This window comes from Hevea brasiliensis, chromosome 2 (genome assembly GCF_030052815.1).
Source record: "Hevea brasiliensis isolate MT/VB/25A 57/8 chromosome 2, ASM3005281v1, whole genome shotgun sequence".
Lineage (NCBI taxonomy): Eukaryota > Viridiplantae > Streptophyta > Magnoliopsida > Malpighiales > Euphorbiaceae > Hevea > Hevea brasiliensis.
This window is the reverse complement of record NC_079494.1, coordinates 99296833-99311038: the sequence shown is the minus strand read 5'-3', so window position 1 is coordinate 99311038 and position 14206 is coordinate 99296833. Positions and strand designations below refer to the sequence as shown.

The window sequence follows — 14206 nt, the reverse complement described above, 5'->3', positions numbered from 1 at the left end:
ATTTTGAAGCTTTTAGAGGGACTACATAAATAACATTGACTTTGAATTACAATTGTCCCTTTCAATTCACCCCCAAACTCATTTCTTTGTGTACTTGGGTGGTGAATTACTTTACATACCATAATTGAATTTGCTAGCCTTTTTATTTTAGTCACTTCTCCCAACTAATTGTTATACATATTTTTTTTTCTTTTTTTTTTTTTATGTGTATCTATCACTTAAAGAATTATTCTCATTGAGGGTAGGTAAGTGTTTGAGTTTATGGCTAGGCATTAATGTGGGTTCCAAAGAAATAAGAGGGATAAATGTATGCTCAAATTGGTTCCAAAGGGAAATTTTGAAGTGAGGTTGGTTAAGGCTAAAATATGGGTTTAAAATTCAAAGAATGCCTAGATCATTTCTTTTTCAAGTGCATGCTATGATTTCGCCTTAAAAGGTTTAGAAAGATTGTTCTAGGATTGGTGAGACATCAATTAGTTACTTCTCACCCTAGAGTTTTCTCTAGGCACTCAAAGTCAACGCAATTGATTGGGTGGCCCTTGGCTAAGAAGATATAAACTAAAGCAAGAATCTAATAACTTTGCACCTATCTAGAACTTTCAATCCATCAAACCCTTTTAAAAGTAAGCTTAATTTCTCTTCAAAGTAATTCTCAATCATATAAGGACAAGGTAGAAATTTATTTTTATGATATGCATGATCCTAAAGTGAATGCATAAATCAAATTAAAACTAAGTGTAATCTATATGAAAACTATATGCAAATGTATGTATATGGGTATAGACATGTGTGTGGTATATGTATAAGTATATGGATTATCTATATATGAATGAATGAAATGCAATAAATGAATGAAAGGAAATTTTTTTAAAAAATTTTGCAAAAATTTTGCCCTCACCCCCAAACTCAAATGAAACATTGTCCTCAATGTTTAAAATGAATGCAAAGATGGGCAAAATTGTTTGAACTAATCAATTAATGAGATATATACAATTGGGGATTAAATCAACATAAGCTCAAGTATTTGAAAATTAGCTCACAATGATATTAACAATGAAGCTTTAGAGAGAAAAATATGGAAAAGTATCCCAAATGTATGAATTTACACTGCTTAAGATGTTGCTTAAGCTGCTGCGTAGGGTAGAGCGAAAGCATAAGCATTGGCAACATACCAAAAGCATAAATAGTAAAAGGGTAAGCTGTTACCTCCAAATGATGTGAAACATATGCAGCTCAAAGAAAATTGTGCAACTCATCAATGTCAACAAAATTAGGATTGAAGAAAAAGATAAAGTGCAAAAATAATATGCAAGAAAATGAAAAAAAGTAAAGAAATAAAATCTAACAGTTAAATCAAGAATTAGACCAAAAAGCATTCACAGAATAATTATGTCCATAGCAGAAGATAAGATAAAATAAAGTAAACTAAAGGAAAGAAATGCAAGTATAATTATAAAAACTAATTACCAAAGTATTACAACTATTACTAAATTTTGAAGATTAAAATAAACAGATTACAAAATAAACCTAAAATAGAAACTGAATTGAAAAACTAGTACTGTTACTGCTACTAGTACTGTACTAAAACTAATACTAAATTGCTGCTACTGTTCAAGCTCTGCTGTCAAGGCTTTGTTGCTGCATTAGGGTCTACTTCAGGTTCTGCAGTAGGTTCATTGTGGTCTGAAGCTTCAGAAGCAGTTTCCAAATTTTCTGTGAGGTCTTTCATTTCTTGAAGCATATCTTAGCCCCAATGATATAAATTGTTGTAAGATTGGGCCAACTTGTTGTAGAGCTCCAGCATTTGAATTTGTTGTTGCTTATGTTTCTTTTTAAGAGATGAAAATCTCTTTTAAAGTTTCTTTTCTAGCTTCTTCTTTTGGTTGACCTGCTGCTGACCCATGGTATCAATTTTGACTTCTAAGTTCTTCAAGGTAGCAAGGATATCTGTGGTGTCAGGTGACGGAACAGATGGTTGGACAGTGAAACTTGCTATTTTGGATTCCAAGGATCTTAAGAGGGACAAAATGTCTGCTAAAAATTGCGGGGCAGTGGTTGGTTGGGGTTCTACTGGTGCAAAGGCACTGGGGTCTGCAATACCACTAGCTTCAGGATGCTGCTGTAACAAAGCATAGGTATGGCCTACTTTCTCACAAATATCCATGTGCAGCAACATTGTGTTGTCTATATATGATTCACCAGAAACTGGCAGCAGCTTATATAGACTAGCATCAAAGCTAAATGAGTTGGCTATGGCAGTTATATATCCTCCAAAAACTATATTACCTTTTGTATGCTTTGTGACAATTTGGTGCCAATGAGTAGCTATGAAATGGGCTGTGCTTACTTGTTTTCTCTCCTTCATACACCACAGGAAAAATAAATCTCCAAAGACCCACAATCATATCGTGTCCCCTTCCTAAAACAGTGTAAGAAATGAACCTATGGAGGTATTTTAACACATGATCAACTATCCTAGAGGCTTTTGCAGTCCTCTGTCTATAATAACCCCCAAAAGGTGCAATATCTTTCCAGAATTGAACAGGGTCATAAACAGTTTACTGCCACTCAATATTTTTATAGCCCGAATCCTGAAAACCAAAAATTGCATTCATAGCATCCATGTCTAACTCCCTATCAATGCCAGCACATCGAAAATATATCACATCCTTATGCTCAGGTACTGTTGCTTTGAAATTCAGCCTTAAGGAACTCAAAAATTCCAAGTTCAAATCCTTGTACACTGGTTCCTTAGTCCTAGCAAACTTAGTCTAGCTGATAGCATCTAAATAGGCAAATACAGAGTCATAAATGCCTAGCTCTTTTAAAATCTGCTCATCCATATATTTGTTTGCCAAAATAGGTTTAGAAACTAAACTGTCATAAGCATTTTTCATATCCATGTTTCTAAAAGCCCAAGGTAATGGAGAAATTACCTCCTCTATATCATTGGTAGATGATGCAGGTGCTACTGGAGAGTTTAAGGGTGACTGAGATACAGGGGTTTGGACCGCTGGTGGTGGAATTTGCGAGGAGGACCTAGTCCTTTTGCTGACTGGTTCAGAGGAAGGTTGAGGTGGAGAGTTTAGGTCAAAAGGAATAGAGGGTGCTCTTTTTCGTTTTCTGATAGGGGCTTTCTTGGGTCTACTTGCAGCCTTTTTAGTTTTACCTTTAGACTTGGTTTGAGTAGGCGCAGGTTCAGGCATTGGTTCTGGGAACTAAGTGTCGAAAATGGGTGTCTCATTTTGCGGCTCAGTTTGTGGCAAGAGGGGGTTTGGCGGAATGAGAGTTGGTGTTTGTCCTGGGGTAGTGGTGGTGATTGAGGTGGTGGCGATTGAGGTAGCGGCGGCGTTTACGGTGGTGGTGATTGAGGGAGCAGTGGACTGGGACTGCGGTTAGGGTTTGTGGGTAGAGAGGATGGAATACCCATTTTCGATTTGACAGAGTGTCGAAATCTTCTGGGTTTGGGTTTGTGGGTGGACCACATTTTGGTTCTCACCATTTAATGAAGAGAAAGAGACTTTTCAGCTTCCCTTAAAAATTTACCGGAAAAAATGGTGCGGGAAGGGAGTCGGTAGAATGAGAGTTGTGGCTTATCGGGAGTTTGGGTGAGGGTTTCATAAAAATGGTAGAAGTTTTGGGCTTTTTAAAATGTGGGGCAGACAACTGGTAATTTGGGCTGTGCTTGGGCTTAAGCATAGGGTTCAGCAGAATTTGCTTAGGATACTGCTTAGTAAGCAACATCATCAGCAAGTTTTGGCAGGTTTTGGAAAAAATTGTGATTTTACTTACAAAAAATAGTCCAAAAGCTATGGAATGCTATCATGACCCTCAGCAATTACCAAATTCACATTAATACCACAAAATTGAAAATTTTATGCTCATCATCTCTCATAAACTTAGTAAGAATAGCACATGTTCTTTTAGCTTTTTACAAGCATGGTTCAATTGAGGCACTAATTGTGACTGCCTTTTTGCACACTTAATGAAATGGTCTCCTTTATAAACTTATACCAAAAGCACATTTTCAGCAGCATTTGAGACAAGTTCCAAACATTCAAAAATTTCAGAAAAGACATAAGAATTGACTTCTTAAGTAGCATGAACAGTAGCATGAACAGTAACAAAAATTTGCAGACTATAAAAACTAACAGCAATTCAAACAAAAACATGTAAATTCCTAACAGATTACAGAACTATATATACACTAAAAGGTAAAACTTAACAAACACTATTTTTGCACCTCAATAAAGCTCACATCAGTCCTAAATATCAAAATTGATTCTCATTCAAGTTGCATTTCACAAAATTTACACAGGACACAAAATCAGACATTTGCTATCAAGTAGATTGCAATATCAGCAATTTAGCACAAGTTTAAAAGTGTTACTGTTCACAGGTACTGGATAAAGTGCAGTATTTAGCTTTATGCTTGCTCTCTTTCAATTCTTTGTTTTTGCTACAAGTGTTAATTTGCCCAATCTTCATGAATGACCTACAAAAGATAAACAAATGTCACTTTTGAGTTTAATGAGGGTAAAAACGGAAAATGAAATGAAATGAAAAATTAATAAACTATAAAAGGATACGCTTGGGTTGTCTCCCAAGAAGCGCTTGTTTAAGGTCTTAAGCTTGACCTTCTTTTCAAAGCTCATGGTGGTTGGAATTGGAAAATATTACCTCCCTTCACAACAGGTGCTGAAATGAATTTATACTTCAACTTTTTCCCATTGTATGTGAAAATACCTATTGCTTTGTTCAGAATCCCAACTATGTCTTGAAGAATATTCTTACAAACTTTAGATGAATCTGCTCTTTTGAGTGATTTTGATGGAAGCTTAAGCTTAACTTTTGAAGCTTCATTGTTAATCAAATGAGATGGTGAAGCTGACTTTTTCTTTTGCACTTTATGCTGATTGCATTGCATTGGAATAGCTTGATTTTCCTCTAGTTTAGTAACTTCAGTTTCAGCATCACGCTCTATAACATCTACCCTATAACAAGAATTCATCACAGTTGGTTCCTTGGAATGTTGGAATAAATTAAACTCTATTTCCTCCTCCTCCACTGTCAACTTCAATTTCCCATTCTTTACATCTATATTAGCTCCTGCAGTGGCTAAAAATGGCCTTCTAAGTATGATAGGCATTCTTACATCCTCCTCCATCTCTAGTATAATAAAATCCACTGGAATGAAAAACTTCCCAACTTTTAATGGTACATTCTCTAAAATCCCAACTGGATACTTTATAGATTTGTCAGCTAACTGCAAAGAAATAGTTGTGGGCTTTAGATCTCCAACCTTTAACTTCTCACATATGGAAAGTGGCATCAAGCTAACACTAGCCCCCAAGTCACATAATGCTCTCTCAATACTTGTTTCTCCAATGTGACATGGTATGGAAAAACTTCCAGGATCTTTCAGCTTAGGTGGGAGCTTGTTCTGCAATATAGCACTGCACTCCTCAGTAAGTGCAACAGTTTCATAATCTTCCAACCTTCTTTTATTTGATAAAATCTCCCTCAAAAACTTAGCATAAGAAGGCATTTGAGAAATGACATCAGTGAATGGAATGTTGATATACAACTTCTTCAAATCTTCAAGGAATTTCCCAAACTGCTTATCTAATTGTGCTTTATGAAACCTCTGAGGAAAGGGCAATGGTGGCTTGTACGGTGCAGGAGGCACATATTTCTCTTCTATTTTCTTTTTATCTTCTTTCTCTTCATTTGCTTCCTTACTAGCTTTAGCTTTAGTTGAAGTGGATTCACTCTCACACTCATCTTTCTTTTCTTTCAACTTTACTTCAATTTCGTGTTCTTCCCCCATTACCTTTCCACTTCTTAAAGTAACAACATTACACTGCTCCCTTGGATTCTCAGGTTGGCTAGGAAGCTTCCGAAAAGCTTTACTATTTGAAGAGCTAGCCTGCTGAGCTATTTGATTCTCTAACATCTTGTTGTGTGTTGCCATTTGATCCACTTTAAATGCTAATTGAGAAATCATTTCTTGTTGACTTTGATGGCTCACAAGTAGAGTCTCAATCATGGCTTCCAATCTAGCTGTCTTATCTAGTTGTGCTTGTTGTGGTAGAGGTGGAGCAGGTGCATTTTGAGGTTTAGAAATTCCAGGAGGAGGACCTCTATTCTGCTGAAAATTCTGATGTTGTTGATATCCAGAAGGTTGCTGAAAATTCTGATTTTGTCCTTGTCTACCTCCCCAAGAGAAATTGGGGTGGTTTCTCCATGCTGGATCATAAGTTGCAGAAAATGAGTTACCACCTGGTCTTTGATTGTAGTTCCCCACATAATCCACTTGCTCACTTGAAAAATCTTGATTAAGTGCAGAAAAATCTACTGCACAATTGACATTTGCAGCTCCAACTTCTACTGAATTACTAGAACCTCCAGCTGAAGAATCTACTTTCATGCTTAGCTTGTCCATCTTCCTTGTCAAAGCATCAAACTTAGCATTAATCATATTCATGGCATCAAGCTCAAACATACCAGCTGGTTTCTTGATCTCATTCCTCTCACAACTCCATTGGTAGTTGTTATAAGCAATTTTATTAAGAGCAGAAAAAGCTTTATCTTCAGATTTTTCCATAAGATCACCTCCAGAAGATGCATCAATTGTACTTCTAATAGCTGGTGAAACTCCATTATAAAAGTGTTGAACAAGCATCCACTTAGGAATCCCATGATGTGGACATCTCCTTTGCAAATCCTTGTACCTCTCCCATGCTTCATACAAGCTCTCATCATCTCTAGGTTTGAAAGAAGTCAGCTCATTTCTTAGCTTAGCTGTCTTGCTTGGTGGAAAATATTAAGCTAAAAATGCTTGAGAAAGTTCATCCCATGTTGTGATAGAACCCGGTGGCAAAGAATGTAACCACTCTCTAGCTCGGTCCTTCAGAGAAAAAGGAAATAATCTGAGTCGAATTGCATCATCAGAAACTCCATTTATCTTCAACATATCACTGATTTCAAGAAAGTGTGCTAGATGCACATGTGGACTTTCACTTGGATTTCCTCCAAATTGTGATTGTTGTACCATCTGACAGAGTGCAGGCTTCAGTTCAAAATTATTAGCTTCTACTCTTAGTCTTGTGATACTTGGCATGAAATCCCCAATGTTAGGATAAGCATGATCCTTCATAGAGCGGTTGTTATTGATGTTGGCCATTTCTTCTTGTAATTGCTCTTGCTCTTATGCTCTTTCTTGTTGTTGTTGAGCTTTAATTTCAGCTTTTCTCCTCTTAGATTCTGCTCTTAAAGCTTTTGCTGTCATTTATATTTCTGGATCAAAGAATAGATTGATTTCTTCACTTTTTGTCCTTCTCATAAAATAAAGTACCTGAAAAAAACAAAATAAACAAATTCTCAAAGTAAAATGGTAAAAAGAAAATAAAATAAAATGCCCAAATTAACCAAACAAACAATTGTTCAATATCAAACAAAAAATCAAATCCCCGGCAACGGCGCCAAAAACTTGATGTGGCTTATCCGCAAGTATACGGGTCGTCTCAAATAATAAAGTGATGAATCAAGTATCGTTCCCACGAAGATTTGCTGTTTGATTGCCAAACTATGAATGAAGCGATTATTTGGGCTAATGATTAATGAATAATTGGTAAATGTAAATGAGCAAGGTAAATTGATTAATCTAATTGGAATGGGTAAAGAGCAAACAAATAAATTCTAGATCTAGTTTGCAATTAAACTAAATTAACAATGGGTAATTTAAATGAAAGTCTAATTATGGTAAAAGTGATTCCAGAGTTGGGGGTTTATGCATAAATTAATTGGGATTTGTCTTGGGCATTCCAATTTTTAGGGAAAAATAAAGTTTGAAGGAAATTGATTCTAAATTCCTTTGATATCTTTTTTCAAGCAAACCAAAGTGTGTTCTAAAATAACCAAACCTACTTTCGTATGTTATTTGATTACTTTAAAACCCATTAAGTTTTGTAACCAATAATTAATTCCTCTTAAAATCCTAGTTTATTTCTAAATCTAGGTGATTTTAAGTTCCAATCCTTGATTATCTATAAATGACTTTCACCTTTCGGTCCTTCAATCAAAGATTAACACAATACCCAATGGGTACCAACATTAGGCAAGTAAATCAAGCACACAAGGAAGGAATCAAAACTCATATTTATGTAAAATAAGGAAATACCCAGTCCAAATCCACAAATTAATCTAAAACATATTTCCCAACTCTGAAATCGAAAGAGTTTACTCACTCATGATGGTATTTACAAGAAAGGTTAATGGAAAAGTAAAGAAAAACATGATAAAAGGACTAAAATAGAAAAAAACTCAGGTAGAAGAGCCAAAATCTCTGGTTTCTGGAGCTCCAAAACTGGTGCAGCAGCTCCTTCCCAAAAGAAAATGGCGTCTTCTCTCTCTCTCTATTAAATTTTCTTTCCTTTTTGTCTTTCCTCCCTTTCCTCTTGTGGCAAAAATTAGGAAATGATGAATTTATATGGTCCTAAAAAGCTACCCTAAAAGTAAATAAGAGCCAAGGAGTGGATAGGAAATGAGATGTAAAATTATCCAAGTTAGCAACATTTTTCACGTTCTGGGCAGTCTGCTTAGGGTTCGGCTTAACCCTAAGTAACTTCTCAGCAAATTTCAGCTTCTGGTCGCACTGTCTGCTTAAGGTTAAGCAGACCCTTAGCAAATCTCGGCAAACTTAGAGTAAGGTAAACTTTTCTGCTCATGCTTGACTTGTGCTGCACCTCAAGCACTGCTACTTTACCCTAAGCGGGATCTTAAGCAAAGTCTCAAGCAAATTTCGGCTAACTTGCTCTTTCAAGGCTTGATTTCTTCAACTTTCCTCTATGCTTAAAGGGCTCCAAATTTCTTCAAATCACTTCCTAATGGACTCATTGATCTTCGATTTGCCACAAAATCCTATCAAAAATAACAAAATTACGAAAATCAAATATAAAGTATCTAAAGTTAACAAATAAGCTAAAATAAGGCTAAAAACATAAAATATACTAAAATATAAGGGCAAAATGAATGCAAAACTACCCTAAAATGCCTATATGAAATGAGTATAACAACACCCATTTGCTTTCACCTCATAATCAGTTGCTTTCCCTTCTAAGATTTTACTCACAATAGTCATTAACTTCTCATCTACCTTCTGCCCATCTAAAATCTGCTGTAGCAGGTTTGGCCTCACTTATAACTCAGCCAAAATAGCTCCATCTCGAGCCAAAGATAGACGGGCATTCAATGATCTCAAAGCTATGATGGATTTTCTGCTTAAAGCATCAGCAACTACATTTGCCTTCCCAGGATGGTAATCAATCACACAATCATAGTCCTTCAGGAACTCAATCCATCATCTCTGTCTAAGGTTGAGCTCTTTCTGGGTTGGCAAGTATTTTAGACATTTGTTGTAACATCCTCCCGGTAGCAATTCCGCACAGTCTACTGTTCCGGTGACCGGTGTCTGTCCGGACAGCTAGAACGTCCGAAAAAATATTTAAACTAAAGTGAGGAACCATAATTAACTCAAATATTAATAAGAAAAATTTAGTAAAAATTTTAGAAATAAAATACAACCAAGTCAAATGAGCCGGTGCCCAAGCGATGGGTAACCTAGTAGGAAGTTGCAGTTCTCGCAACGAGGAGCCCTAGACCCGGGGGAAAAATTATAAAATAATTTTTGGGACTCCAGAGAAGGGTTATTGAGGTTTCCATGGCATTAGAATGCCAAGAAAATACCTAGAAAAATTTTTCAATCGGTACAGACAATTTTGACCCGTTAAGCCAAACGGAGGGCATTTTGGTCATTTCGCCTTCAGAGGTGATTTTTGGCCGACTTGTCCAGTTGAGTAAATAATTAATATGATATAAAATATGAATAAATATTACTAGAAATTAAATTGAAAATAAGTAGAGAAGAAAAGAATAGAAAATGAGAAAAATGCCCATTTATGACATATGATGATGTCATTTTAAAGCTCCCACCAATCACATATAAACAACCATCTAATTAACTAATGAAAGAGACCAAGAAGACCAAAAAAAATTCTGTTGCTCTTCTTCTTCTTCCTCAAGACGTTTTTCTCTTCTCCATAGCCCTCCATAGAAATTTCTTTCATTACTCCCATTTCCCATGAATTTCCACTACTAAACCCTAAGTCCCTTCACTAAAAACTTGTCTCTACCTCTTGGGAAGTGATTGGCAGCCAAGAAGAGGAAAGAAAGTGAAGTTTTGAGTTGGGAAAAATCTGCCTACAAGAGGTTAGTGCACTAAAACCTTTTCTTTCAACTTTAGGTGTAGTATGCATGCCAAATTAAGTGGGAAATTCAAGAAATTGAAAGAATTAGTTAAGGAATTAAACATCCCTAATTCAGCAACCTTGGGAACCTTATGGGGTTTGATGAATTCCTGCATATATATACATGATTAGTGATGATGATTGATGAGGTTATATGCATGAGAAGTGATAGGAATTTAATTGATTAAGTTTTGAAATTTGAAATTAGGGTTTTGAGAGTGAAGAATTGGACTTGGTTTATGAAGTGATTAATGGACATTTTAGTGGTCAATTAGTGATTTAAGGCAAGTTAATCATAATTTGAAGTGAGTTAATGCATGGCAAAGTGAATGTGTAAGCTGCCTAAAGACAGCAGCATGGTGACTGAGATTTCAGTTCACTTGGACTACCATATCTTTGGCAGTGTTGGTTCAATTGGTGTTTGGCCAATTGGACATGAAACTAGGCTTATAATGGCACATTTTTGCTGAAGAAACCAAGCCCAAAAGACCAAAGCAAATGGACCAAAAGTTGGCCCCAATCCAGATACCCTGCAAACAGCCCCTGCAGAATGACCAAATGAACAGTAGGCCATAACTCACTGTAGATGTGGTCAATTGACCTGAAATTTTTACAGCAACAAGTTAAGACATAGAAAAACAACTTTCATGAATAAACCTACCCCAAAATATGACCAGAACCTAATCAAATCATTGAGCAAAGTGAAGTTTACTGTACTGAGATTTCCAGAATTTTCGTTTGAGCAGCAATGTTTGGAGGACTATAACTCTCTCTAGAAAACTCGGATTTAGGCGATTCTTGAACCGATGGAAACCTAAGGTATAGTAGAACATTTCATATGAAGAAAGTTAGACCAAATTAGGAACTTAACTTGATCAAATTACTGACCAAAGTTGGATCAAAATCTGCCAGAACCCATGATAGCAGCATGAGCGATTGCGTGAACGAGAAACTTATTTTGGCCATAACTTGAGCTACAAAACTCCAAATGGAGTGATTCAAAAAAAGAAATTCAACTAGACAAAATAAGGAACATTTTCTATGAAGGAAGTTTTGTCAAATTCCAACAGTAAATCGACCAATGAAATAGTGCAACTTCGGAGCACCAAAACCGAAAATTGGCAATTTTGCCAAAATGACCTAAGCTTTGAGAAAGCGACCAAAACCAACAAGTTTTAAATGAAAAATATAGTATGTTTGAAGTGCCAAAGTCAATGTTCATAATTTCTATGCAAAAGTCAACATTTTAGTTGACTAATGAAGTGAATAGTGACATGAAAACTTGAAATAAGCTTGAAAATGGATTTGGTAATTGATTCCAACAAGTTTTAAATGCAAAATGTGGTACATCGGGAGTGTTAAAACCAATGTACCTATTGTCTATGCAAAAGTCAACATTTTTGTTGACCAATGAGGTGAATAGTGACACCAAAACTTGAAATTTAAAATTTGAAATTAGAAATGCATCTAGGGGACTTTAAATTGCAATTGGCAATTAATACTAGTAAATGTAAAACTCAAAATGTGGGATCTTGGTGTAATTAGAATTAATATATCCATTAAGTATAAAAAGGTCAACATTTTGGTTGACTAGTATGGTGAATAGTAATCAAAATGATTAGTGATTAAGATGAAGACCTAGAACTAATTCTAAGCTTAAATGCTTAGAATTGTACGACAAATATGGACTATGCATCCTAGTCAAAATTGTTAAAAAGAAATTTAGGCCATAAATTTGAAATCCATGAAATATTCATGGATTACTTGAAATATGAAAAATAAGTCACCTAATTGATGTGAATAGATAGTTAGGGCATATATGCCCATCACAAATGGAATTCATAAAATATTAGTAACTCAACTTGAAATATAAAATTTATAATTACATAAGTAGACTCTTGAATGTATAAATGAGAAAGGAAAAATGTTTTGAATACAATGGTACATGTGAACCATTGTTTAGAATTGGGATCAATATGAATAACATAATGAATGGATAAATAAACCATATTAATGTAGGAATGAGACATTAGTCCTCATTATTGTAAAGAGGAGAAGTATTTTGAGTACAATGGTATAAAAGGATAATTGATGTGAATTGTGATCATATAAATGATCAAATGAATGTATGAATATTGATTGAAATTTATCATGAAATAATGAAGTCATAAAGCACAATATATTAATATTTTAAAGTATCAAATGCCCTAGTATACCTAACAAGATTGGTTTGGATAGTTTGGCATGCCAATAGGGTATTGTTTTAGCAGTACTGCGAAAGGCTTTATGCCTGTATTCATGGCTTTATGCCCGTATTCATGGCTTTTATGCCCGATTTCATGGCTTTTATGCCCGATTATGTGATATCATGGCTTTTTAGCCATACTGACTGCATACATGGTAAACGTTCTGCGTCACATGGTATGACGGCCCGAGGCACCGCGGTGTCCAGTGCCAACGACCCGTTATCCAGTCCAGTCGTCTAGTATAGGTTACTTGGGCAGTCAATTAAAGTATTATTCAATTCAGGCAGCTAAGTTAAGTTAAGTATAATGAAAATCCAGTACAATTAAATTAAGTATTGAATGAATAAGCAAAAGAGATTAGCAAAAGAAACATAACAAAAATATAAATTGCAGGATCAGCATGCACTTGAAATACAATACGATAGAATAAATTATATACCTGCTAGTATTACTGAAAAGTTATAAACTAAGCACTTCCAAAGAGGAACAAACTAGTATATAAGATCGTTGATACTAGAAATACCATACCAAATTAAATTGATTCTTGAGTATCTGAATTATCATTTATTTCTTTCTTTACTTGTATATATTATTTCTGGTTATATTATTGCACCACTAAGCAGAAATGCTTAGGGCGATGGAATTGCTTCCTCGCAGTATCAAGGTAAAACCAGAGACTGTCGATCGAGATTTTTGGAGTCCAGATTCTGTAGTGTCGAAGAGTTCAAGATTGTCACCTCCTCAGCAATGCATGTAGATAGGGATCATTTTATACATGTTATGTATATTGTTCATTCCTAGCACATTGTAAATTATTTGTATATCTTGTACAAAATAAACTCATGTAATTAACCTATGAATTATGGAAGCTATTCAAAGTAAGTATTTTAGTATGTGAATTGAATTTGAGTTATAATGAGATTATACTTGTGAATATTGAGATATTGAAAATCTAATGAGATTTCTGAGAAATCTGGATACTATATTGAGATACATTATGTTTGAAAATTTTTGAGACTATTAAGTTTGAGAAATTGAGTATATATTGAAATTGTCTTTGGCAGGTTCAGAAGAACTGTTAGTCCAAATTACAGCCAACACTTTGTCGGATTATCGTTAAAATTTTTGAAATTTCCAATTTAGTTAGATTTTGATAAAAGTAAAAATAGCCTAAATCTTCAATAAAGTTTTTGAATAAATAAATCAAGGACTGTAATGAAATCAGATAAAATAGAGTGCTCCGGCACACTGAGTGGCATAACTTGCTCGGCTACACTGTAGTCGGGTAAGGGGTGTCACATTTGTGGTCTATGTAAATGTAGCACTTTTCACCATACAAGTAGTGCCTCCATATCTTCAGTGCGAAGATAATTACTGTAAGTTCTAGATCATGGGTAGGGTAGTTCTGTTCATGTGGCCTTAGCTGCCTGGAAGCATAAGCGACCACCTTCCCTTCTTGCATCAATACACACCCTAACCCATTATGAGAGGCATCACTATAGACCACAAAGTCCTTTCCTGACACTGGCTGTGTTAACACTGGTGCCTCTGTCAACATAGCCTTCAACTTCTCAAAACTAGCCTAACACTTGTCATTCCAATCAAATCTAGCATTCTTGTGTAACAACATGATCATCGGAGTAGCTATTAAAA

At 35.3% G+C, this 14206-nt stretch overlaps 1 protein-coding gene and 1 non-coding gene across 2 annotated transcripts; one reads left to right on the top strand and one right to left on the bottom strand.

Annotated features, from left to right (window-relative positions):
• Window positions 1-264: 264 nt before the first annotated feature.
• On the bottom strand, window positions 265-5956 carry LOC110648189 (uncharacterized; the record flags this gene model as incomplete). Its single annotated transcript, XM_058143127.1, has 3 exons — window positions 4994-5956; window positions 1683-1722; window positions 265-284 (listed from the first exon to the last, which is right to left on the bottom strand). Coding segments are annotated over exons 1-3 (1023 nt in total), but the record flags the coding sequence as incomplete, so codon positions are not given.
• A 739-nt stretch (window positions 5957-6695) lies between these two features.
• Window positions 6696-6802, top strand: LOC131178256 (small nucleolar RNA R71). Its single transcript, XR_009147390.1, has one exon. It is a non-coding gene; the product is annotated as a small nucleolar RNA R71 (small nucleolar RNA).
• Window positions 6803-14206: the final 7404 nt, after the last annotated feature.